At 35.5% G+C, this 22940-nt stretch overlaps 4 protein-coding genes and 1 long non-coding RNA gene across 6 annotated transcripts; 3 read left to right on the plus strand and 2 right to left on the minus strand.

Moving 5' to 3' along the window:
* The first annotated feature begins 664 nt into the window (after positions 1 to 664).
* On the plus strand, positions 665 to 2038 carry LOC146955969 (uncharacterized). Its single transcript, XM_085748994.1, has one exon. The coding sequence runs from the start codon at positions 665 to 667 to the stop codon at positions 2036 to 2038; it is 1374 nt and encodes a 457-aa protein (XP_085605120.1).
* A 1793-nt stretch (positions 2039 to 3831) lies between these two features.
* LOC146955970 (uncharacterized) lies at positions 3832 to 8174 on the minus strand. Its single transcript, XM_085748995.1, has 5 exons — positions 7176 to 8174; positions 7088 to 7119; positions 5382 to 5707; positions 4355 to 5252; positions 3832 to 4279 (listed from the first exon to the last, which is right to left on the minus strand). Exons 1-5 carry the CDS (start codon positions 8172 to 8174, stop codon positions 3832 to 3834), a joined length of 2703 nt encoding a protein of 900 aa, XP_085605121.1.
* A 793-nt stretch (positions 8175 to 8967) lies between these two features.
* LOC146955971 (acylphosphatase family) lies at positions 8968 to 9937 on the plus strand. 2 transcript variants are annotated; one of them, XM_085725308.1, is made up of 2 exons: positions 8968 to 9323; positions 9445 to 9937. In XM_085725308.1, the coding sequence occupies exons 1-2, from the start codon at positions 9015 to 9017 to the stop codon at positions 9715 to 9717; spliced, it is 582 nt and encodes a 193-aa protein (XP_085581434.1). In that variant the 5' UTR covers positions 8968 to 9014; the 3' UTR covers positions 9718 to 9937. The 2 variants fall into 2 exon arrangements, with proteins under 2 accessions (XP_085581434.1, XP_085581440.1); XM_085725314.1 differs by having other exon boundaries at positions 9015 to 9356.
* Positions 9938 to 14591: 4654 nt separating this feature from the next.
* LOC146955972 (uncharacterized) lies at positions 14592 to 15768 on the minus strand. Its single transcript, XR_015018462.1, has 2 exons — positions 15477 to 15768; positions 14592 to 15246 (listed from the first exon to the last, which is right to left on the minus strand). It is a non-coding gene; the product is annotated as an uncharacterized LOC146955972 (long non-coding RNA).
* Positions 15769 to 20527: 4759 nt separating this feature from the next.
* On the plus strand, positions 20528 to 21424 carry LOC146955973 (auxin-induced protein 6B-like). The gene has a single exon (XM_085725370.1). It carries the CDS (start codon positions 20850 to 20852, stop codon positions 21180 to 21182), a length of 333 nt encoding a protein of 110 aa, XP_085581496.1. The 5' UTR covers positions 20528 to 20849; the 3' UTR covers positions 21183 to 21424.
* The last annotated feature ends 1516 nt before the right edge of the window (positions 21425 to 22940 follow it).

Genomic DNA, 22940 nt, shown 5'->3' on the forward strand with positions numbered 1-22940 from the left:
CGTAGGAAGATAACACTAGCGCAAGTTAACTCACGCTAGTGTGTTGCCCAGATTTTGAAATTTTGCGCCACTTTTTTTTACATGCTTTGCTTGCCGCACAAGTCATTTATTTATTTTTTCTTTGTATTTTTTTATTGAGTAGACATTGAGTGGCATGGTGGAACATGTGGCGGAGGATGGCGTTGAGCCCAAACCGGGCAAAAACAAAGCTTCCGGTGAACCTTCCGGCGTAGGCAAACCAACCAATGAAGTGAAGTTTAAAGTGAAAATTCCTTTTCAAGTTGAAGCTCACATACTTCACAATCAAGCAAACCTGGTACCTACCGGTAACTTTGAAGAGAAGCCTAAACCGGTACCTACCGGTGTTCGTGTTATTGAAGAAAACACCGGTTCATTTTTTACAACAAACGAGAGATGGAAAGATCGAGAAGAATTGCTTGGTTGGGTTCGTCGACAAGCGGCTAGGGCGGGATTTACTATTTCTATAGATAAATCTAGTACAATAGCGCCATACATGACGATGCAATGTGAGAGGAGTGGTGAATACAAGCTGCCTAGGACGAGGAAGAAACCGAAGCTTGAAGGCACGGGATCAAGGAAGTGCAATTGTCCGTTTAGGTTGAAATGCTTCTTTGAAAAAAAAACACAAGAATGGTGGATTGCAATGCTTTGTGGAGTTCACAACCATGAGTTGGCGCCAAACTTATCCGGCCACCTTCTTGCGGGTCGACTAAAAGGGGAGGAGAAGCAAAGAGTTATCGACATGACAAAGAGCTTGGCAAAACCTAGGAATATTCTCACAGATTTGAAGGAAAGAAACAAAGAAAGTGTGACAGGCATCAAGCAAGTGTATAATGTACTAACTAGATGGGGCAAGGGACAAAGGGAGGACAAGACCGAGTTGCAATACTTGACTACAAAGTTGGAGAAGCATCGGTATGTCTATTTCACAAGAGCAAATAGCGAGGAAACTACTCTTGAAGATTTATTCTTTGCACATCCGGATTCAATTGATATGCTCAACACTTTTCCCACCGTTTTGGTCATGGACTCCACCTACAAAACCAATACATACCGAATGTTAAAGCCACCTCCAAAAAATATGTCCACTAAGGGAGCACCTAAAAGGGTGAAGGCTACACCGAAAACGAGGTCCACGGGTCGAATCCCCTCTAGGTGGGAAACTATTGATGCTCAAAATCCCGATAGTCAATGCTCACATGGCAAGAGTAAGTCTCATAAGACTAAAGGTTCTCGTCTTGGCCCTTGCTCCCGCTCACAAACTTCAACTCCTACTTCAAAAAAACAACCTTATTTGCAAATACCATACATTTCACAAATTCCAAATTTCATGAGACCTTACGTTGAAGACATTGTGAATGTTAGAGGTGATGGTAATTGTGGTTTCCGGGTCGTAGCTAGGCACACGGGATTTCATGAGGATGATCATGATTTGGTTCGTCATGCACTTATTAATGAGTTGAAAACTCACAAGAGTGACTACTTGCCAATATATTCTACCGAGAGCCGTTACAAACTTATCTTGGATGGTTTACACCCTCCAACAAGTAAAAGTGGTATTGCACCTCCAGAGAAGTGGTTGACCACTCCGGATATGGGTCACATTGTTGCTAGTTGCTACAATAGAGCGGTTGTTCTATTGACTTTGCCCGAATTGGGTGGTTCATGTGAGACATATTTTCCAATCCGGAGTGCTCCACCACTTAATGCACATTCCAACATAATGTGCCTTTGCTTGATTCCGGACCACTTTCTTCATGTGAAGTTGAAAGAAAATTGTCCGCTACCACCTCCTCCTAAGGAGTGGATGACTCACAAGATTAGTGATGCGGAGCAATGGCTTTTTCAGTTTTTGGATAGAAACACCGCCTTCGATGAGCTCATGTCTAAGGAGCCAAAGCCGCCAAAGAAACCAACAAATGAGCACAATCTTATTACTTTGGACACCCCGGAAAAGCCAAAGCAAGAGAACGAAGTCATGGATGAAGATGGAGATTATGCACTATCACTAGTCTAGTTAGATAGGTTATGACACTTTTGGGTCGGTGGGTGTTCGTCCTATTTTTTGGTGGTATTACACCCCGACATATTTTTTGGTGGCCTATTGTGTAATTTTGATATTTATGGCCAATATGTAACTAATATTATATAAATATATGAAAAGAATTATTTTGGATCGTTTATGTGTCATTAAGTGTGTTTAAATTATTACGGGTCATTACCGGCGTATTTGTAAAATTTGGACCGTTTGGATCGTTTATGTGTGATTATGTGATTATGAGAAAAACGATGTTTTTAATTAATTTTGATCAATTATGTCGTATTATCCGATAAACTTCTTAAACTGGCTTAATTTGGTTAAGTTATGAATGTGGCGTGATTACAGGTCTTTCTAGACTTATCAAAAGTCTGTTCTGTTACTGCATGCATGCATGCAGTTTCTGCTTCTGCTATAAACGTGAGTTAACTCACGCCAGTGCAAATGGAAACGTGAGTTAACTCACGCACTCCATTACACTAACGCATGTTAACATGCGTTATTTTTTTTACAAATAACACCAACGCATGTTAACATGGGCAGTGTTTTCAACAAATAATACTAACGCATGTTAACCTACGTAACGCATGTTAACTTGCGTTAGTATTTGCACTAGCATAACTTAACATGCGTAGGGGTAGTTTGGTATTTTACTTTGGGAATGAGCGAAACGATTTGGGTAAAGAGCAGGATTCGTGAGAATGAGCAAAATGGACAGAGAGAATAGCAATTTTCCTGAACATTTGTATCACTCTTGGGCTTCGTATATTAGGCTATGAAGACTATTAAATTGGGCATTATAAGAATTTGCTACAATGACCATGTAATTGCTTTCCACAACGTCTCCACTTTTTTAAATCTAGTTTGATCAAGTTTAATAAGAGGTCAGGAGGTTTCTTAGTCTTAACTCTTATTATACTTGTCATCTTCAACCTCATGAATATATTGATCAATATATTTCTTGTGTTTGTATCTTCTGTATCGTGGAACAATTGCAAAATAACCAAATCGAAACACTCAGATTCTCAGTATTAGATCTTAATAATGAGACAATGCACAACCAATACAATTACTCAAAACATTAACATAGTTTTGGAGGCATTTATAAAAAGATTAGTGCTAACAACACAATCTGTGACTCTTTCCATTAAACACTCTTCTATTTGTTGAGATTTAAATAGATTCCACTATTGTGTAAGCCCTTGCGTGACATTAGTTGAAACCATATGTATTTTAATCAATAAAAAGGTTTGTTACAAAAATATGTTAGATTAAAAGTAACTTATAGAGTTAAAAAAAGTATATGATTTTAGAGGTTTTTTTTAACGTTAATGTTTTTCAAATTATATATAATCTAAAATTTATGAGTGCATTTGAAATCACAATCACTGTGATGGAAAAATAAACACTCAAAACCTTTTCATAGTGTCTTGGCTTCATTACTTAAACCCAATTTACAAGTTTACATTGCAACCAAGTTTTAGGAACAACACAAGAAACATGGCATAACAATTACAAAACAAAGAAATACATAAAAAAAAAATACAACGAATTTTACGATTTAGTCCCTACAACACTGTTATGAAATGTGTAAAATGAATATTCTCATTTCTCATGAATGTGAAAGAGTTTACAAGAGGTATTTATAGGAAGAAAATAAAGTACAATCATCCTATGAACAAGCTAATCCAAGTACAAACTCAATTGTAAAACTAGTTAACTTCGGACTCTAGTGATCAGATGCCGTAACTTCAGACTCTGGTGATCAGAAGCTATGTAACTGCATTATTGTCTTCCTCCTTATTCTTTAACAGTCCCCCACAAGCTGGGACATGGTAAATGTCAAGCATTCCCAGCTTGGACAATAAAATGTGAAATGGTTGAGGAAGAAGTGGTTTAGTGAAGAAATCTGCCAATTGATCTTTGGAAGAAACTGGTAGCAACTTCATGATTCCTGCTTGCAATTTTTCCCTAACCAAGTGACAGTCTATCTCAAGGTGGTTTGTCCTTTCATGAAAAACTGGATTAGCAGCTATATGTAAAGCACTCTGATTATCACAATAGAGCACATGAGGTTTAATGAGTGAAACATGAAGATCTTTGAGCAGATACAAAAGCCACTGCAGTTCACATGTTGCTGCACCCAAAGCTCTATACTCAGCTTCTGATGAGGATCTTGAAACAATCAATTGCTTCTTAGTCCTCCATGAAATGAAAGAGCTGCCAAGAAAGAAGCATTGACCAGAGATTGATCTTCTGGAATCTATGCACCCAGCCTAGTCAGCATCTGAAAACCCTGAGAGACATAGAGAAGAAGCTCTAGGGAAGAAGAGGCCTTGACCTGGGCATTTCTTCAGATATCTGAGAACTCTAGTAGCTGCAACAAAATGTTTCTCTGTTGGAGAAGAAAGAAATTGGCTGAGCTGTTGAGTAGCAAAGGTGATATCTGGCCTGGTATTGGTGAGATATATCAGCCTACCAATCAGTCTTCTGTAGGAGGGGACATCATTGTAAGGTGCACTATTGTCTTGATGAAGCTTACATGCAGGTTCAGAAGGTGTAGATACAGGTTTGCAAGCTAAGTGACCTGTATCAGTGAGAAGGTCAAGACAATATTTCCTTTGACACAATGAGATGCATGTGGAAGAATGTGCCACCTCCAAACCAAGAAAGTATTTTAGTTGCCCAAGATCTTTAATCTTGAATGCAGAATGCAAGATGGATTTGATGTGTTGAAACTCAAGCAATGAATCACCAGCAATTATCACATCATCAATATACACTAACATAACCTTGAAAGTAGTGGCAGTTTTCTTGATAAACAATGAATGATCAGAGGTTGATTGTGTATATTGATGGGCAAGAAGTAATGAAGTGAGTTTTTCATACCACTTTCTGCTTGCCTGCTTGAGACCATAGAGAGACTTCTGTAATTTGCAGACTTGATTTGGTTTAGAAGTAATGACACCTTGAGGAACAGTCATATATACATCTTCCTGCAAGTCTCCATGGAAAAATGCATTATTCACATCAAGTTGATGTATGTGCCAGTTGTTGATAGCTGATAAAGCAATAACAGTTTTGACTGTGGTGAGCTTGGCAACTGATGAATAAGTATCAAAATAGTCCAGTCCCTCAACTTGATTGTATCCTTTGGCAACCAATCTTGCTTTGTATCTCTCAATAGTACCATCTGCATGATGTTTGATCTTGTATATCCACCTACATCCTATTGGTTTGATGTGTGGTGGTAAATCCACCAGTTTCCAAGTGCCAGTATTCTAAAGAGCTGCAAGTTCAGCCTGCATAGCCTGCTGCCAACAAGTGTGTTTGCTTGCCTCATCATATGTGGTTGGCTCAATGTGTGAATTAATGGATTGAGAAAAAGCACAATGAGAAGGAGACACATTAGTATAAGAAAGGGAATCAGAAATGGGATATTTAACATTGGCACACAAAGCATGAAATGAACCAGAAGTATTATTGCAGATATAGTCTTGTAAATGAGATGGAGGGTGACTGGTTCTGGTAGATTTTCTGAGAATATGTGGTGAAATAGGAGTGATAGGTGGTTTAGAGTCATCATGTGGTGGGTCAGGGTCAATAATAGGTGGTGGTGGAGATGAGGAAGTAGGAGGTATAGGGTTGCTTGCAATGCAAGTATCAGAGGAAAAATAGGTCCAGTTAGTGGTTATGGACAAAGGGTTGGATGGATAGGGTAAAATGTGTTCATGAAATTAAACATGTCAAGATATATGAATCTCCCTTGAGTGAATATCTAAAAGAACTGAACCTTTGAAACCAATAGAGTAACCCAGAAAAACACATTTTCTGGCTCTAGCAGATAGTTTGGATTTGTGTGCTTGAAAAGTAGAGGAGTAGCATAAAGAACCAAAAACTTTGAATGACTCAATGTCAGGGAGTTTACTATGAAGAACGTGGTATGGTGATTTGTTGTGGAGATTAGGGGAAGTGACTCTGTTAATGATAAAGGTAGCATGCAAAAGGGCATATGACCAATATGGAGCAGGTAGTTTGGATTGATACAAAAGAGCTCTACCTACATTGAGGATGTGTTGATGCTTCCTCTCAACCCTACCATTCTGTTGGGGGGTCTCAAAACATGGCCTATGATGTATGATACCCTTAGAGGCATAGAAAGAATGAAGTAAAATTTCAGGCCTATTGTCTGACCTGATGGCTTTAGGAGTTATATGAAACTAGTTTTCAACAAGAGAAATGAAGTTTTTAACATGTTGAGAAACTTCCGAATTAGATTTTAAAAGCACAATCCAAACGTATCTACTGAAATCATCAAGAATAGTAAGAAAATATCTATGATTATGAACAGAAGGAGTGGAAATGGGACCCCAAATATCAAAATGCAGAAGCTCAAACTTTCTAGAAGCTACAGATACACTAGAAGGAAAAGACAATTTCTTTTGTTTGGCAAAATGGCATATATCACATGTGGCATTGTGATCAAAAGTGAGAGTGGGATACAATTGAGACATATGAATGAGTCTTTTGGGTGAAACATGTCCTAATCTAAAGTGCCGCAATGCAGATGAAGGTATGGTTAAATTGATATGGGTGGAAATGTGATTAATAGACAAACTATTGCACAAAGGCTTATTAAAAGAATCTAAATCTAATATATATAAACCTTTAATCTGTTCACCCAAACCAATCATCTTCTGGGAGTAAAGATCCTGTAACAAACACTTTTTGTCATGAAAGTTGGCATAACAATTCAAAGACTCACATATTTTAGAGATAGAGATCAAGTTCATAGTGAATGATGATGAATACAAGACATTTTCAAGGTAAAATTGAGGTGAAAAATGGATAGTGCCAGCATATTGAACTAAAACTGAGGTTCCATTGGGCAAATTAACAGGTTTAGGATCAATTTGTGATAAGATGTGAACCAATGTGCAGAGGAAGTGATATGTTCATTGGCTCCTAAATCTAAAATCCATATATCAGACTTAGCATAAATAGAACAAGAGAATATGGATGATATACCTGACAAGGGAGAAGAGCTGATTTGATTGGCACTGACAGAAGGTGTGGATCATGAAGGCAACAAATTCACTTGCTGAAGCAAACTTACAAGCTGATCATACTTCTCTTGTGAGATATTGGCACTGAATGAAGATGCTTCATTGCAACTTCCTGATGGTGCTTCATTTGTTTCAAAACTACTTGAAGCATTAACAGAAGGAGTTTGTCGCTGGAAATTATTTGGATATCCATGCTTGGCATAGCAATAATCCACAGTATGATTGCTTCTTCCACAAAAGGTGCACTGGCGTGGAGGCCTTGAACTAGATGAATGACCTCTCCCTCTGCCTCTTCCAGATGAATAATCTGATTTGTTACAAGAATCAGATGCATTGATCAAAGAAATGGATTCATTAATGCTTGGAGATGCTGAATTATTGTTGCTTTCTTCCTGAATCACCAAAGCATAAACTCTATTGATAGTAGGAAGATGATCCATCATGAGGATCTGAGTTTTGATAACTCCAAATTTATCATTCAATCCAGTGAGAAACTGGATGATTTGATCTTCTTGTCTGTAATTACGTGCTTTACTCATAACAGCACAACGACAAGGATGAGGACAAGTACAATGAGGCATAGGCCTATGAGAATTCAGCTCATCCCATAGAGTACGCATCTCTGTGAAGTACTCTAAAATAAATTTTGAACCTTGTTTCAAGCTATTGATATTGGAACGAAGTGTAGCAATTCGAATCGTATCAGCTTTTGCAAAACGATCCTTAAGATCTAACCACGCATCAATGACGGTTTCATGAAAAACCAAAGTCTGAACAATTGGCGGAGAAACAGAGTTGATGATGCATGACTGTATGAGATGATTGCACCGTTCCCAGGCACTACGATTCAAATCCTCTTCATCAGGAACTTCCATGGAACCGTCAACAAACTTCAATTTGTTTTTCGCGCCTAAAGCTCGAATCATGGAGCGACTCCATGAGAGATAATTGGATCCATCCAAGAGCGGAGTAATCTGAACAGAATTCGGACCTTCGCTTGGATGCACATGGAACACAGATTCAGTATCAACTTGATTTTGGCGAGGCATGATTGAAACGAGACGAGATCAAAGCAAGAAAATGCAAAGAAATAGCAAGGATTCACGCAGGAATCGAAGAAAATCCTGAAAAAAGTTGCAGAAAATCAATGGCGAAAGGTTGAAGATGAAGAAGAAAAGTTGTTGTAACTAACTTTGTAACAAACTTTCTTCATGAGAATGAGAGAGAGAAAGACTCTAGATACCATGTTATGAAATGTGTAAAATGAATATTTTTATTTCTCAAGAATGTGAAAGTGTTTACAAGAGGTATTTATAGGAAGAAATTAAAGTACAATCATCCTATGAACAAGCTAATCCAAGTACAATCTCAATTGTAAAACTAGTTAACTTCACTTCAGACTCTAGTGATCGGAAGCTGTAACTTCAGACTCTAGTGATCCGAAGCTATGTAACCGCATTATTGTCTTCCTCCTTATTCTCTAATAAACACTGTGCTCATTCTCGACGAAGACCTTAACACCTCTCTTCCTCAAAGCATCAACAACAGCCCAAACCTCAGGTCCAGTATCCACACTCTTCTTCTCAATCTCCTTCTCAACATCCATGTGGACCCCACCTTCCATTACAAGCCCCGCCTCCTCCGTCTTCAACCGCATCGCCAGCACCTCCCCAATAGACGCTGCCGCCGCTTTAACGTTACAGCTCCTCCCCAACTCAAACTCGTCGCTTATTGATTTCTCCACCGTCGACGCACTCGCCACCACCCTCCGGTGCTGCCAATCCACCACATTCGCTGTCATATGCTTCGCAGATACATACACCTTCAAAACAAACCTCCTCGCCATTTCAATTTCACGTTGGACTCAAAATTTTCCAATATAAATAACCATGGGCCTGAGCCTGGCGTTCATGGGCTTTTCATGGCCCAGGCCCAGTATTCTTCAAACAAGATACTATTACTATCGTATCCCTTACTGTTTCAGTTTTATTTATACCATGGCAATCGCATTGGCATCAATTCATCTGCGACCAAGATTCATTGCGTATTTGAGCAATTCTATTACAAATAACACTTCTTCCAGCATCTTCCATTTCCGTTATAATACCACTAAGACTGCTTCTGGAACCTTCAATTTCCGTTATAACACTTACACCTCTTCTCTTCAATTTCGTCTTCCACGTTCACTTTCCGTTATGGCGAGTTCTCAAGATTCCTCTTCTACCAAAACGGTGAATGTGAATTAATTGATTCAAATTTAATTAATTAATTAATTAATTAAGTAATTTATTATGGTTGATTAATATTTGTTTTTTGTAGGAGAGGGTGGTGATAAAGGGGAGAGTGCAGGGAGTATGGTACAGAAACTGGACAGTGGAAAATGCGAGGGAATTGGGGCTAAAAGGATGGGTTCGGAACCGGAGGGATGGGTCTGTGGAGGCTCTGTTTTCCGGTAGCGTCCAAGCTGTGCAGGAAATGGAGCAGAGGTGTCGTCGTGGTCCACCTGATGCTGCTGTTACCGGGCTTGAAGTTTTTCCATGTGGTGATGATGATGATCCTGGTACTGGTTTCCAACGCAAACCAACTGTTTGATATTATTCTTCAATCATGCCACGGAATAAGTGTAAGTTGTAGTAACCAAATCGTAGCGGATTGTTAATAAGGTAGTTGATATTGAATAAGTTAGTGGATTGAATTTGTAGTATTTGCTCAAATCAGTGGTTCAACTAGCTTATAAGTATAAAATGATATGAAAATATACTTTTAAATAATATTTGATTTTTTCAATCAAGTGTATGTTTGTTTTTGCCTTGGAACCAAAATCGAACGCACGTTGAAATGAAACCTACTATGATTTGTAGCTTATGTTAATCACGGCAAAATGTGTATTGCGAAGCGATTTGATACTTCAAAAAGCTAAACCAAACTTATGCTAAGATAATAAGATTAAAATTGAGAGAATTGTTATCAAAACATGTCTATTTTGATTCTACGAGCTTATAAGCTATATGTTGTAACTTATAAGCTTGAAAATTTACCTTTCCATACATTGTCCCTAGTTCTTTGAACTTATTTTGATGTAGCTTGTTAATTAATGATTTTGAAAATCAAATGTCATTAGAAACTGCTTGTAACTATTTTCAAAATGCACAATACATTTTTTCCTTTTAATTGATTAGGTTCGGTTTGTTAGATTGGAGAGTTTATTGGAAAGAAACTTCACCTTCGACCTTCGGTGTAGTATTTGACTACCTCACCTAATACTATACAACATGAAAGACTATGATGATTATGGGTGAATCAGCTGTGCAAAGTAGTTTATCGTGGAGACACCAACTGATATGGTGTATAGGTGATATTAGGTTAGGTAGTCAACTGCTACACCAAAGATGAAGTTCAGCTCAAGCTAAAACATTTGAGAAATGATAGTAATGAACTTGTACAAGGGTCTGAATGCTACTAAAAGCTAAACAAACAATACTATGGTTCATACAACTAATACTAGTCAGTTAACAAACAATCACCTAATTGATTAATATAGCATAATCTAATATCCCCTGCCAACGAGTAAGATGGATGTCACTCCCAGTTTGATAGACATAAAGGAGAAAGGTTGACGGTCTGATGGTTTGGTGAAAATATCAACCAGTTGTGCAAAACTAGAATTGGCAACAAATGAAAAAGTTTGGACTGCAATTTCGCATGAAACACAAGACAATCAATGTCAATATGCTTCAATAGTTCGTGAAAGATTGCATAGGCAGCAATGTGACAAGCAAAATAGTAATCACAGTAAAGAACAACAGGGTAGACAATGGGAATTGCTAATCAAGCAACTAAAAGGTTAGCCATTGCTCATTGTATTTCTTGAACATGAAACATTATTTTGCTTCTTGGAACACCATTGAATGAAAGAATCATTGACTGTCGTAAGGTGTGGAGAGGATGAGTCTGGAAAAATAATTCCTGAGCATGATAACTCTTTAATTGAGGACCGTGTGTGTAGCCTGCAAATCAAACTTTGTAAGAGCAACCATATACTGGCTGAGTTATTGGAATGCGTAACTCAAATCTGGGTGTGTAGTTGTTAAATAGAGTAGGCGTGCAATTAGTCTATAATAGCTGCTTACATAGGTGGTTTTAGAACCAATGGTAATGTGAAGGCTCTGTTCTCCGGCAGCGCCAATGCGGTGCAGAGGTATCGTCGTGGTCCACCTAATGCTGTTGTTACTGGACTTTAGGCTTTCCCATGCAATGAGAATAATCCTGGTACTGGTTTCCAACACAAACCAACTGTTTGATTTTATTCTTCAATCGATACTTGGAATTGTAATCTGCATGATCTTTACATTATTCCGTTTGGAGAGCTTATGACATGTCCATAAATTGTTTTCAGCTTATTTTTATATGCTCTCCATGATAGTTTATGAAAACAACTCATAGCTTGTATGGAATTTGTTTGACTTTATTTTATTGTCTTTTGTTATAATAAACACTATTTCTATAAGTGTTTATTAAGCTGTTTATCCAAACAGGGTCATGTTGCCTTACAAGTTACTACAAAAGTGTATAGTTAGTTAGTCTTTGAACTTATTTTGATGTAGCTTGTTAATTAGTGATTCTAAACAATGTCACTGGGAATTTGTTGTCACTTATTTTCAAAATGCACAATGCATTTTTTTCTTTCAGATTTTTAGATCTGATTTATTAGATTGGAGAGTATGTTGGAAATAAACCACAACCAACTTGATGGTAAATGCTAAATGCTATACCGAAGATGAATTCAGCTCAAGCTAAAACAATTGAGAAGTTGAGAAATGATAGAAATGAACTTAGCTCTTTATTGATTGGAAATGAAATATACACACACATGTTCAAGGGTCTGAATACTACTATAACAGGATAAATTAAAAGCTAAGCAGATAATAATGACTATGGTTAATACAACTAATACTAACCAGGTAACAAATAATCACATAACTGATAAATATAACAGAATCTTTTTTTTTTTTTTTGAAGAAGCTAAATTAACCCACTTAAATTGACATTAGAGAGAATTGAACCTGAGACTTCAAGGAGAACCCACTTAAATTGACATTAGAGAGAATCGAACCTGAGACTTCAAGGAGAATCACATAACTTGATGGACTTCAAGGAGAATCTAATATGCCTCGGCCGGAGAGTAAATGGATATTACTCCCTGTTTGCAAGAGAAAGGAGAAAGATTGAGTGTCTAATGGTTTAGTCAAAATATCTACCATTTGTGCAAAACTGGGAATTAGCAACCAATGAGCTTGGACTGCAATTTCTCATGAAACACAAAGCAAAGGGAATTTGGTAATCAATCAGCAAAAAGGTAAGCAATTTCATTTCACAAATAGAGTATGGAAGTGCTCTGTATTAAGTTTCTATGGAGGAACATGAAACTTCCTTTTGCTTCTTGGAATGCCGTCGAATCACAGAATCATCGAGGAATACAAATTAAAAGAAAACCAGGCAAATATCTTCTTGTTAAGACAAGTTGCCTAATCAGAATCATTGAATGCCATAAGGTCCAGAGAGGAGGACACTGGACAAAATAATCCCCGAGTATGAGAACTTTTAATATAATGGAAGAGGATTGCTGGGAAAAATAACCCTCGAGCATGAGAACTCTTATATGGAGAACCCATGTGTAGCCTGCAGGTGAAGCTCTGTAGAAGTAACCATTACTTGCTTGTTAAGCAACCATTAGTGAAATGTGTAACTCAAATTTGGGTGTTTGCTTGTTAAGTAGAGTAGGCGTGCAATTAATCTACGATAGTAGCTTATATCGGTGGTTCGATGAACAATGTTTTTTTTAGCAGCAAAGCAAAAAACAATGTGTTTTTTTAGCAGCAAAGCAAAGCTTGTATACTAATCGACGAAATAAGTACATAAGGACTAAACCTGAAAATTGAGGTTAAGTACAAGTAATTTTCGCCCCTCAAAGGAGTGTACAACCAAGCTCACAAGAGAACTACTAGACTATCTAAGTATACAATCTAATGGTAATGTGAACCATTCATAAAAAAGACAAGGAGGTCCCAATTTTTTCCCCAAAAACTAACTCTACGATAATAACGTCCAAAGTGTCTGCAATCAAAGTTGTTTTGGAACTAAAAATGCAATCGTTCCTAGCCCTCCAAATTAACCACACCACCAAATGCCAAATTAACAATAAGCCCTTCAAACTTTTCCCCTTTTTAACCAATCCCGCCAATATTTGAAGAACAGATTGTGAATTTCCCGGAAGCACCACAAACACACCTACCCATTTAAATACTCCATACCAAAATGGCACTAACAAATTCACACATATTAAAAAATGGTCTTCCAACTCAAGATCTTCTCCGCAGCAAACACAACCCGGATCCCATACACCTTGAAGCGCTCCTCTTTTGAGCAAATTAGCTCTTGCTGGGAGCCTTTTTAAAAGCAATTGCCAAGAAAACATCATCACCTTTGAAGGTGCGTAGCTATCCCACACCAAAGGCAAGTATTCTAGAGATACTAATGGGGGCAAATGGGAGGGGAAAACAATGGTGATGTGAAGGCTGGGAGATACCAATGGATGTAGTAATCAATTTGCATCTAGATGTTACAGTCTTGGAGCAAAGAATCACATCTAATGCATCTAGGTGTGACTTGATATACAAAATTTTAGTAAGATCACTATCAATAAGCAAGGTTTTACAACTCGAGAGTTTACGTCAACTTGTTTTACATATGTAAACTCGAATCGTAAACTCGACTCGTACACTCATACGAGTTTACTTAAAATTAAAATTTTATAAAATTAACTTGCAAAATCATAAGTTTCATAAGACTCTAAACCATCCAAAAAACCAAGTTTCACAAATTTTTAAAGTTATTAATAAACCTATCCAAAAAATAAACTAGTTAATTGCTTCAAAAGTTCAATCCTTCTAAAGTTTCATAGCATCATTATCATCGGTGTCTTCATCTCCAACTTCATCAAATTCTTCTCCAGATGATAAAAGATTTTCAATATTAGAACTAAATACTTGGCTTGAACTAATCTCAACATTAACTTCAGTACTTAAACTTGAAAAAAGAATTGGGTTTTGAAAGAATATGAGCTCAAAAAAAATGGCCCAAGATAAAAAAAAAAGTGTTTTTTTAAACGTAAACTCGTAACTCGGTCGAGTTTACCTGAGTTTAACACGTGTAAACTCGGTCAAACATTCCGATTTCATAAAAAACGAGTTTACCTCCGTATTAACACATTTTTGGCACTTAAAAACGTAAACTCAGGCTAATATACAAGTTACACTTGATTTTTGGAACACTGCCTATGAGAAAAATTATAATTGAAAGCAACACAAAAAGTAAAAACTAACATTAACTATTTAGAAAAATTGAGCTAAATTACTTTCAACGAGTTAAGTTCATTTATAATTAACTTGTATAAAATATACTAGCAATTTCTTTATCAATGTGAAAAACTCAGTTTTATTTTATAAGGCAAGAGCAAAATGACAAAAAAAAGAGTGGCTCCAAACTAAGTTGGTACTCTACTCTAATCTTTTGTCAAAGACTCATAGATATTATTAAAAAAAGGGAAAAATTACATAAAAACTTGGGGACATAAACCTAACCCAGTAAAACCACATAAGAGTGTACGTCGATCCCAAATGGGTGATACAAAAATTAAAACAACACACAAGTGTATCAACAACCTCTAATTAATCCTAAAACTAATTAAAGGTCTTCAATGCGGTGATTGAACCCTCAGTCAACACTGAGGCGGTTCATGTACCACAACTCCCTGCAACAATGACAACAAGCTAAACGACCCTTTCGAGCCCCACAGTCCAAACCAAACAAAGTAAATGGCGAATATTAAGTTGGCGTATGAATCGTCTACCAACACAGAATCGATCCAAGATATATCAACTCCCTGCAAAAACAGCAGCAAGTCATAATCGCCATTTCAAGGCAAACTAGATCCAATTAAACACGACGTCGCCACCCAATTCGAATCAACACACGCCGAAACATGGAACTTCATTACAACTACCAAATAAGACCTTCCCCGTATCTCCAACGCAATGGATGCAAATCTGTATACTTTGAATCCTGCAAATCTCAACAGATTTGGGTTAGAATCAGGAATCCAAGGCAAGATGAGCACAACACTAGCCAGAAACTGAGAAAAAGTCATGAAACTAAACCACCACCAAAAGGTTGCGACCCACATGACCAGAAATCAAACTGATATGCAGATCTGCTAAAAATCGACTCGTGCGGGATTTTTGAATTAGAAACAACAAAAACTGCTTCAAGATGGAAGAAAACTAAGGGCATACCCAAAATGGGTTTAACATCTGGATCCACCAATACTCGAGTGAATTGGTGTTGTGTGACCCCAAGGGATCTGTGGGTGATGCAGAGGCAGAGCTCGTCGCACCACCACAATCGATGGCTACATCAGAGGGTTTGAAGGGCGAGGAAGGACGACGAGTCTAGGTTAGAGAGAAGGCAGAGGCGAAGAGGGTTAGAGAGAATCTTAGGTTAAAACAAGTGTTCAAATAAAAAACTTAGTTGTTTCTAAGAAACTCACCAGCCATTTGTTTGAGTTTATTCTTGCAAATTCTTTATGGTAACAAACTCTATTTGTAATTGCTGAAGAGACTGAAAGTGATAAAACAAGACAAAATCTATTACTAATATTTGATAATAAACTTATTTCAGATAGCTAAATATATATTATTAGGATAGTTAAATATAAAACACAACATGTTTACTTTCGTGTGCAACATTAGATTTTCTAACAATGTTAAGTAGTTGAACTAACAAATACATTTTCTTTTTTTAAGGAAGGAACTAACTAAAAATACTTAAATGACTAAAGTTTTAATGCTTCACACTTTCAAGTAGGGGTGTTCAAAACCGAACCAATCCAATAGAAAAACCGCAAACCAAACCAACCCAAACTGGAACCGCAAAATACCGCATTTGGTTTGGATGTAATCGGATCACTTTTTTTCCTCAACCGTATGGTTTGGTTTGGTTTGCGGTTTTCATTTTACCAACCGAACCAAACCAAACCAAACCGCAACATAAGAAAAACACTAATTAAATCAATGTCACCTAGACCAATACTCATAGAAACTCAATGAAAACTTTTTTAAAATGACCTATTTTTTCTCTTGTTAAGTTTCTTCTTCGCTTTTTATTTCAAAAATGTAATTATGTGTTACTTGAACTTTTAGAAAATGATAAAATCTTAGTCTTTTACATTTCTTATATGATAGAATTACTTTTTGTCCACATTTTTAATTTGATTTATGTTGTTTGGTGAAAATGAAATTCTAATGTGGAATGAAATTAAAAACATTGTCGAAAATATTGCTGGAAATATACCGTGTTTTACCTTTTTAACTCGATTTTAATGTTGGAAACAAAAAATTGCATTGTCTCAAAAAAACCGCACCAACCGATCCAACCCAAACCGCATTGGTTTGGTTTGGTTCGGATTTTATTTGAAAAGTCAACCGAACCAAACCAAACCGCATGCTTTTTTATCTTGCGGTTCGGATGACTTTTAGCCTCAAAACCGAACCAAACTGCACCGCAAACACCCCTACTTTCAAGGATTAAAACTATTGTTTTTCTATAATAAATCATTTACAATCACGTAAAATGAACTTTTTTTTTTTTGAGGAGGGATATATTGACTCCAAGAGTAAGTCTAAAGACTTACTCCACATCCTCACCCTTTATTTCATTTAAATTTGATGGACTAGATTTAATTCTTATTAATAATCATGTAACCTCATTCACCTTAACCAATCTTATGATATTAATTACCGTTTTCTTCTTTTTACTCAATCATTATTTACCTTTTATAAACACAATTTTTTTAGAAAACCTTTTATAAACACAATTAATCATTAGTAAGTTGGTAAAGAAATTATATAATTCCTAATTTTTGTAATAAAAAAATATAATTCCTAATTATTCTTTACAAATGCATCTCCTCCGCAATTTGATCATAAATAATATATAGAAAAAAAACTTCTCTACAACTATTTAACGATTCATTCTTAAAAAAAAAAGACTATTTAACGATTCACAATCCAAATTACATACATTTTCCCTGATACCCATTAGTATGTGATTTTTAGAATGAGTTGATGTTTTCATAGAAGTTTTTTTTTTTTTTTTTTATTATCCATACAAGTTTTGCAGAAATGATTATCATTATTATTGAATTTATTCTTTTGAGGATTGATCGATCGATCAGTGAACTTATATGTTGTTAATGCTAGTTGTGAATTAAATTTGACCGTGCTTTTAAATTTGAGTTAGAGTATCTTTTATCTATTTCTATCGTGGAGATAAAAAGCCATAGATTTTTAATTTATTAAGATGCGATTCTTTTTTTAAGGATTTTTTTAGAGGAGACTTGATTTATGAATGGTGGTACTGATAAGAGTAAAATATAGTAACGTAAAAGAAGGAAACTCCTCACGAGATTGTTAAAATTCATTAAATCAATAGAATGAAATTGTAATTAATATATTGTGAAAATGATTTGGTAGATGAAATCACATGATTATTAATAAGACATTAATCTAGTCTATTAAATTTAGATAAAATAGAGGGTGAGGATGTGGAGTAACTCTTTAGACTTACTCTTGGAGTCAATATATCCCTCTTTTTTTTTTTTTTTTTTTTTATCAAAATATAAATGTTTATATTGTTATTTTTTTAGAGGAGTTTATATTGTTATATTATTGTCTTATTTTTTTCTCCATTGAAATGCATATATGTAAATTCGCAACTCTTTTAACTTGTATTCGTCACAAATCAACGTATTCATCTAACAATACAATCATCCTTTAAATCATGTAAAGATCCAAAGATATGGCCGACATTGAAACATCACTAAATATTGCCACAATATATATTAATATCTTCTCATTTTCCTTAGTCCATACCACCTGACCCGTGTGAAGGATCCAGTATATATATCTGCAGCAAGTACTCTTTCGTGCAAGTTTCCATGAGGAATTAATGCATTATGTATATACGATAAAACATCACTATATACAGTCTCATATGTCCTTAAAAAAAAGAGTCTCGTATGCTCTTGTCCTCATGCCCCTACTCTCTAAGCAGACAACATAAAGTGTCTTTATATACTAAAAGGTCCCATTTGCATTGCAGAAATCTTAATAACAATCTTTATAATTCAATTTAATAAGACAGGTAGCTATATTGGGGCCGGAGTGGAAAGACACATATCATTCACTCATAATTTACTAATGATCCCATTGTCATTTTACCATATAGACATAGTGGGAACACTTACAAACTGCACCAAGAACCACAAAACCCCGTACCGACAAACTAAGATTTTTCTTATCAATTTTTACATCTTCTATTAAATTCAAAGTAAAGTTAACTTGCCTGTAGCATGTTAGGTTTAAACCACCTCGTACCATTGATTGGCGTTGTGCTGGATTTTAAAGTTATATATACGTGTCTTTTTAGATGTTCTAGTGTCTAGTCACATGTTCTTGAACACGATACTTGAGATGATCATGACCATTGGTTTTTCTCATTTTGTCCTAGTAAATGGTTGCATTTAAATCCGACCTTGAAATCTTTGGTACTACACCTTTGTAGGTATGGTAATGCGGCATGGTGGAGATGGGTTTTACCTTCCTCGTCCATCGTCCCCATACCCTACTCCCATATATCCATTACCCTACCCATATCTAGTGGGGGGATGAGAAATCAAATCTCATCCCCGTCTTCGACGGGTTTGGGTATCCCCGCCCCATCCCTATCTCCTCAGTGGATAATTTTTTTAATAAAAATAAATGTATTTTTCAGCCATGAGTGCAATGTTGTAATGCATTATCCGAGATGATGGCGATGGATGACTATGGTGATGGAGAAGAGAGAGGCTGAGAGTGTGAGATATGGAAGGAGAAAAGAGAGAACTATGATAAGTGAATATCAGCTGAAAGATCGAGTCTATGACTTGTGTGATTGAAATAATTTACGGTTTGAGTTTCTGTTTACATAAAGGGGTAATAAATTGATTTTCTACATTCGGGACGAGTTTGTGTATGAGTTCGGGGTGGGTACATATATATTCTCCCGTTATCCGTCCTGTACCTGTGTTTTGAAATCGGGGAAAACCCAAACCCATACCCAAATTCAGTCAAAGCGGGAAAAACCCGTCAAATTGGTTTGATTCGGTTAGGTATCTATGAGTACGAGTTTTGTTGCCATGCCTACACCTTTGAACTAATTAAGAGAATGATGCCCTCGTAATCAATGGAATTATTTTCTACTTGCATTTTTTGTTTTAAAATCATTAACACTTTGTTTATAGTTAAAGGTTATTTGAATATTATAACAATTTCAATTCTAAAAACCTTGTTTCGGCGGAGAGAGAGGCAAATGAGTTAAAAAAAAAAACAAACAATTGATCGGGGCTTTCACATTGAGACTTTTTTTGCATTGTTATCCAACACATTGAACAAAATATATTAGAAAAGAAATAAAAAGATTAAGAGATATCAAAGAAAATTTAAGATTGAAATAATCAAATCTTTTATAGGTGTTTTGCTAGTAAAGAAAATAGAAATGTAACTTTTTACGTTTTCCATAAGTTTTCTCCACTGAAGACAAATCTATTCTAGACATTGTGTTGAACATTAAATGTAAACACATCTCAAAATCAAAATTCAAACATTAGTTTTTCACATTCTGAAAGTTCAAGTTCCGTTCGTTAAATAGAAAGGTAAATTGTTAGTTGAAACAAGTTATCTAATTAAATGTGTTTATTTTATTTTAGCAATATAATTTTTTTTTTTTGGTACAAAAAGGGCAAAAGCCCATCGATATCAACACTAAAACAAAAAAATTGGTTCCTTTTAAATATTTATACCTTACTATACAGTATACATACATTGTACTAAAAACTATTTGGTATCACCCCTCCCGCCAGTGCTCAATGCCACCACAAGTTACCTTAAATTATGTATGCTATATTTTGCATATGATTTGCTCCCCGCTCGTGTTCCCGTAGGTTAGATTATGCATAGAGGCATTAATCGATGCTCTCTTGTTGAAACATTTGCCCTAGCTAGTTCGAAACATTCACATCAACAAAATATCTTTATTGTTTGTATTCATTGTTTTACCAAATGTACCGACAAAGTCTAATACACATGATAGATACTTGAATTATGTAAATATATGGTTAGAGATTTAATATAATATTTTTATTAACGTATGAAAAAACATATATGTTGAGAAATGTAAACTTATATATATTTGATTTATCTTATAAAATTAGTCTTTGCAATTATATACAAATATACTTTAGTTTACCAAACAATACAGTAAGAGGGTTGGATATAGCTAGGGACAACAAATTCATCTTGGCCCTCCTTGTAAGAAATTTTTGGCTAATGAGATGGAAGTAATTGACCTATCGAATAATGGCAATAAATGCAGTGTATAGGGCAAGACCCACCGGTACCGTCTATTAAGTGGCTACGTATATAACCTAAAGTTCAGAAATATCGTGTCCTCGTTCAGTATAAATAGCCAAACCTGCATATAAAATTATATTCCAATCTCAGTTAATAATTCAGATACTACCTTGTTCTCTATTCTCTAATAATTCACTATTAATTATTTCAGTATTCAAAATGCTTGATTCATTTGTTGGGAAGGTACAAAAGAGTTTATCACTCTTTGTACCAAAAAAACATGCACTGAGTTACAGGAATGAAGATCATGCCACAATCACAACCACAAGTGAGCTTGCTGATGATGTTATGAAAGGTTACTTTGCTGTTCTTGCAAAGAAGGGTGTAGAAACTAGAAGGTTTATTGTTGGATTAGATTACTTAACTGATCCTGCTTTTTTGGGATTGCTTGATGATGCTTGGGAGGAGTATGGTTTCAGACAAAAGGGAACTCTCGTTGTTCCGTGCCGGCCGATCGACTTACAAAACATTCTAGATAGTCGGAAAACATAGAGAAGATACAACATATTACGAGAGATACACTAGGTACAGCTAGGAATATCAAAGATATTTCTTGGCCAATGTATCTTAAATAAGTGATTATATCAATGTTTTTCTGTTTGATATGCTCAGGTTCACATAGAGTTATGTAAAATTTTAATTTATCACATCTACTGCACTGGTTTATGAAGAATTGTAAAAGATTGATGAATTTCAATACACCTTGTCTTGAAGGGAACTGTTGGGCCTTCTAATTATGTTGCAACGCTCTTTATGCAATAAAAGTGATTAGGAAAATCTTGTTGTAATTTTAGAGTTTTATTTTATTTCAAAAGTTAATTCTAACTAAGTCCATCCAAAAATGATGTTTCCACATGTTTTTATTATTTCCTAAATGAGCTAACCATGACTCAGTATGCTTACTTAGTCAATTAATCCTTACCTTAATTTTCTCAACTGAAAAAATGGTTTTAGTCATGTGGCTATTTTTGTGGAATTAGTGGCATGTTCTCAAACATATATCTTGGGAATATATATTATAATAAGAGAGGTCTTTTTACGTTTGAAAAACAACCAGAAAGACACTTTGTACATTAGAGATCACCACATTCACAAAAGCATACTTAAATATATACTTTCTCTCTTAGCAATTTGGTGTAACACTTCCTCATCAGTAAAATACCACTTTTTCACCAACACAAAACTTATTCTCTTTTCAATATTTTTCCTGGGTTATATCTCCTGTGTTTAGCAAATTCAAGTTGTTCTGTCACCTCTGATATGATTCATTTTAGGGAAGAACTGTTGTATCCTGGGAGGATATGCGCTTATGAGGCGGATAAAATCCTCAAGGACAGTGACTATGTCACGCCTCAGGTTAGATAACAGTTTACTATTTTGCAGGTTATTATTGCCGTTCATGATTTCGTGTTTGTTTGCTCTTCATCACCGGCCTCAAATCACCGCAATTTTAAAGATAGATAAGTCTAATGATCTCTCTCTTTTACTTATTGATTTTATTGCTTATATGTTTATGCTGATTATTATTTGAGATAATTCACATATCAATAAATTTACAACAATCTTGAGGAGTTTAGTAATTGTTTAATAGCTGCCGATGTCAGGGTTTCCACTGCAAGTTGCTGTGCGACATCTGTGAATGGAGGAACGTATAATAAATTGGCTGAAATTAAGCGTGACAAAGAGAAGATCACAGTTTGTGTTAACAGGTGAAATTGCAGAGAATTTAATTTCAAGGTTCTAAATAACGGTCGCGGTCGCGATCGCGGTCGCGTTAAGGTTGTCACGATTTCGGCTGTAACGGACGCTGCGATACAAATAACGGTCGTTGCGGTGTGAATTAATCAAAACGTGTCACAAAACTTATTAAAACTATTTATATTATCATATAATATGTATAATAACTTAGATTAATACTTTTTCCCATAATTATAACATGTTTAAAGTAAATATAATAATAAAAACAGACTACATTTAGTAAAGATAGAATGTTTGACAGATTGAAAAGAAATTAACTAATAAATAACTACTTTCATAGCATATAAAAATAGACTACAATTTGAAAAGATAGAATGTTAAGAGTGTCAATTTAAAATTACCTAAAACTTAATAAATAAGAGATGAATGTACACTTTTTTTTTTTGAGTTTAATAAATAAATATATGAAAAAACAAATAAACAAAATCAATGGTTTAAAATAACTCTCTTTGAATCTACACAAAATCAACCATCTAAAAGTAATTATTATTA

This window comes from Medicago sativa, chromosome 1 (assembly GCF_051527215.1).
Source record: "Medicago sativa cultivar Bolivia chromosome 1, Bolivia_mono, whole genome shotgun sequence".
Taxonomy (NCBI): Eukaryota; Viridiplantae; Streptophyta; class Magnoliopsida; order Fabales; family Fabaceae; genus Medicago; species Medicago sativa.

Excerpts from the sequence above, each read along its gene's own strand:
- LOC146955969 (XM_085748994.1), top strand. The coding sequence starts at position 665 with ATGCTTTGTGGAGTTCACAACCATGAGTTGGCGCCAAACTTATCCGGC.
- LOC146955970 (XM_085748995.1), bottom strand. The coding sequence starts at position 8,174 with ATGCCTCGCCAAAATCAAGTTGATACTGAATCTGTGTTCCATGTGCAT. Across the intron at positions 5,253-5,381 it reads TGAGGCAAGCAAACACACTT|ATGGTACTATTGAGAGATAC; the intron begins GTTGGCAGCAGG and ends AACATCATGCAG. Across the intron at positions 4,280-4,354 it reads TCTTCTCTATGTCTCTCAGG|CTCTTTCATTTCATGGAGGA; the intron begins GTTTTCAGATGC and ends CTTTCTTGGCAG.
- LOC146955971 (XM_085725314.1), top strand. The coding sequence starts at position 9,015 with ATGGGCCTGAGCCTGGCGTTCATGGGCTTTTCATGGCCCAGGCCCAGT. Across the intron at positions 9,357-9,444 it reads ATTCCTCTTCTACCAAAACG|GAGAGGGTGGTGATAAAGGG; the intron begins GTGAATGTGAAT and ends TGTTTTTTGTAG.
- LOC146955973 (XM_085725370.1), top strand. The coding sequence starts at position 20,850 with ATGCTTGATTCATTTGTTGGGAAGGTACAAAAGAGTTTATCACTCTTT.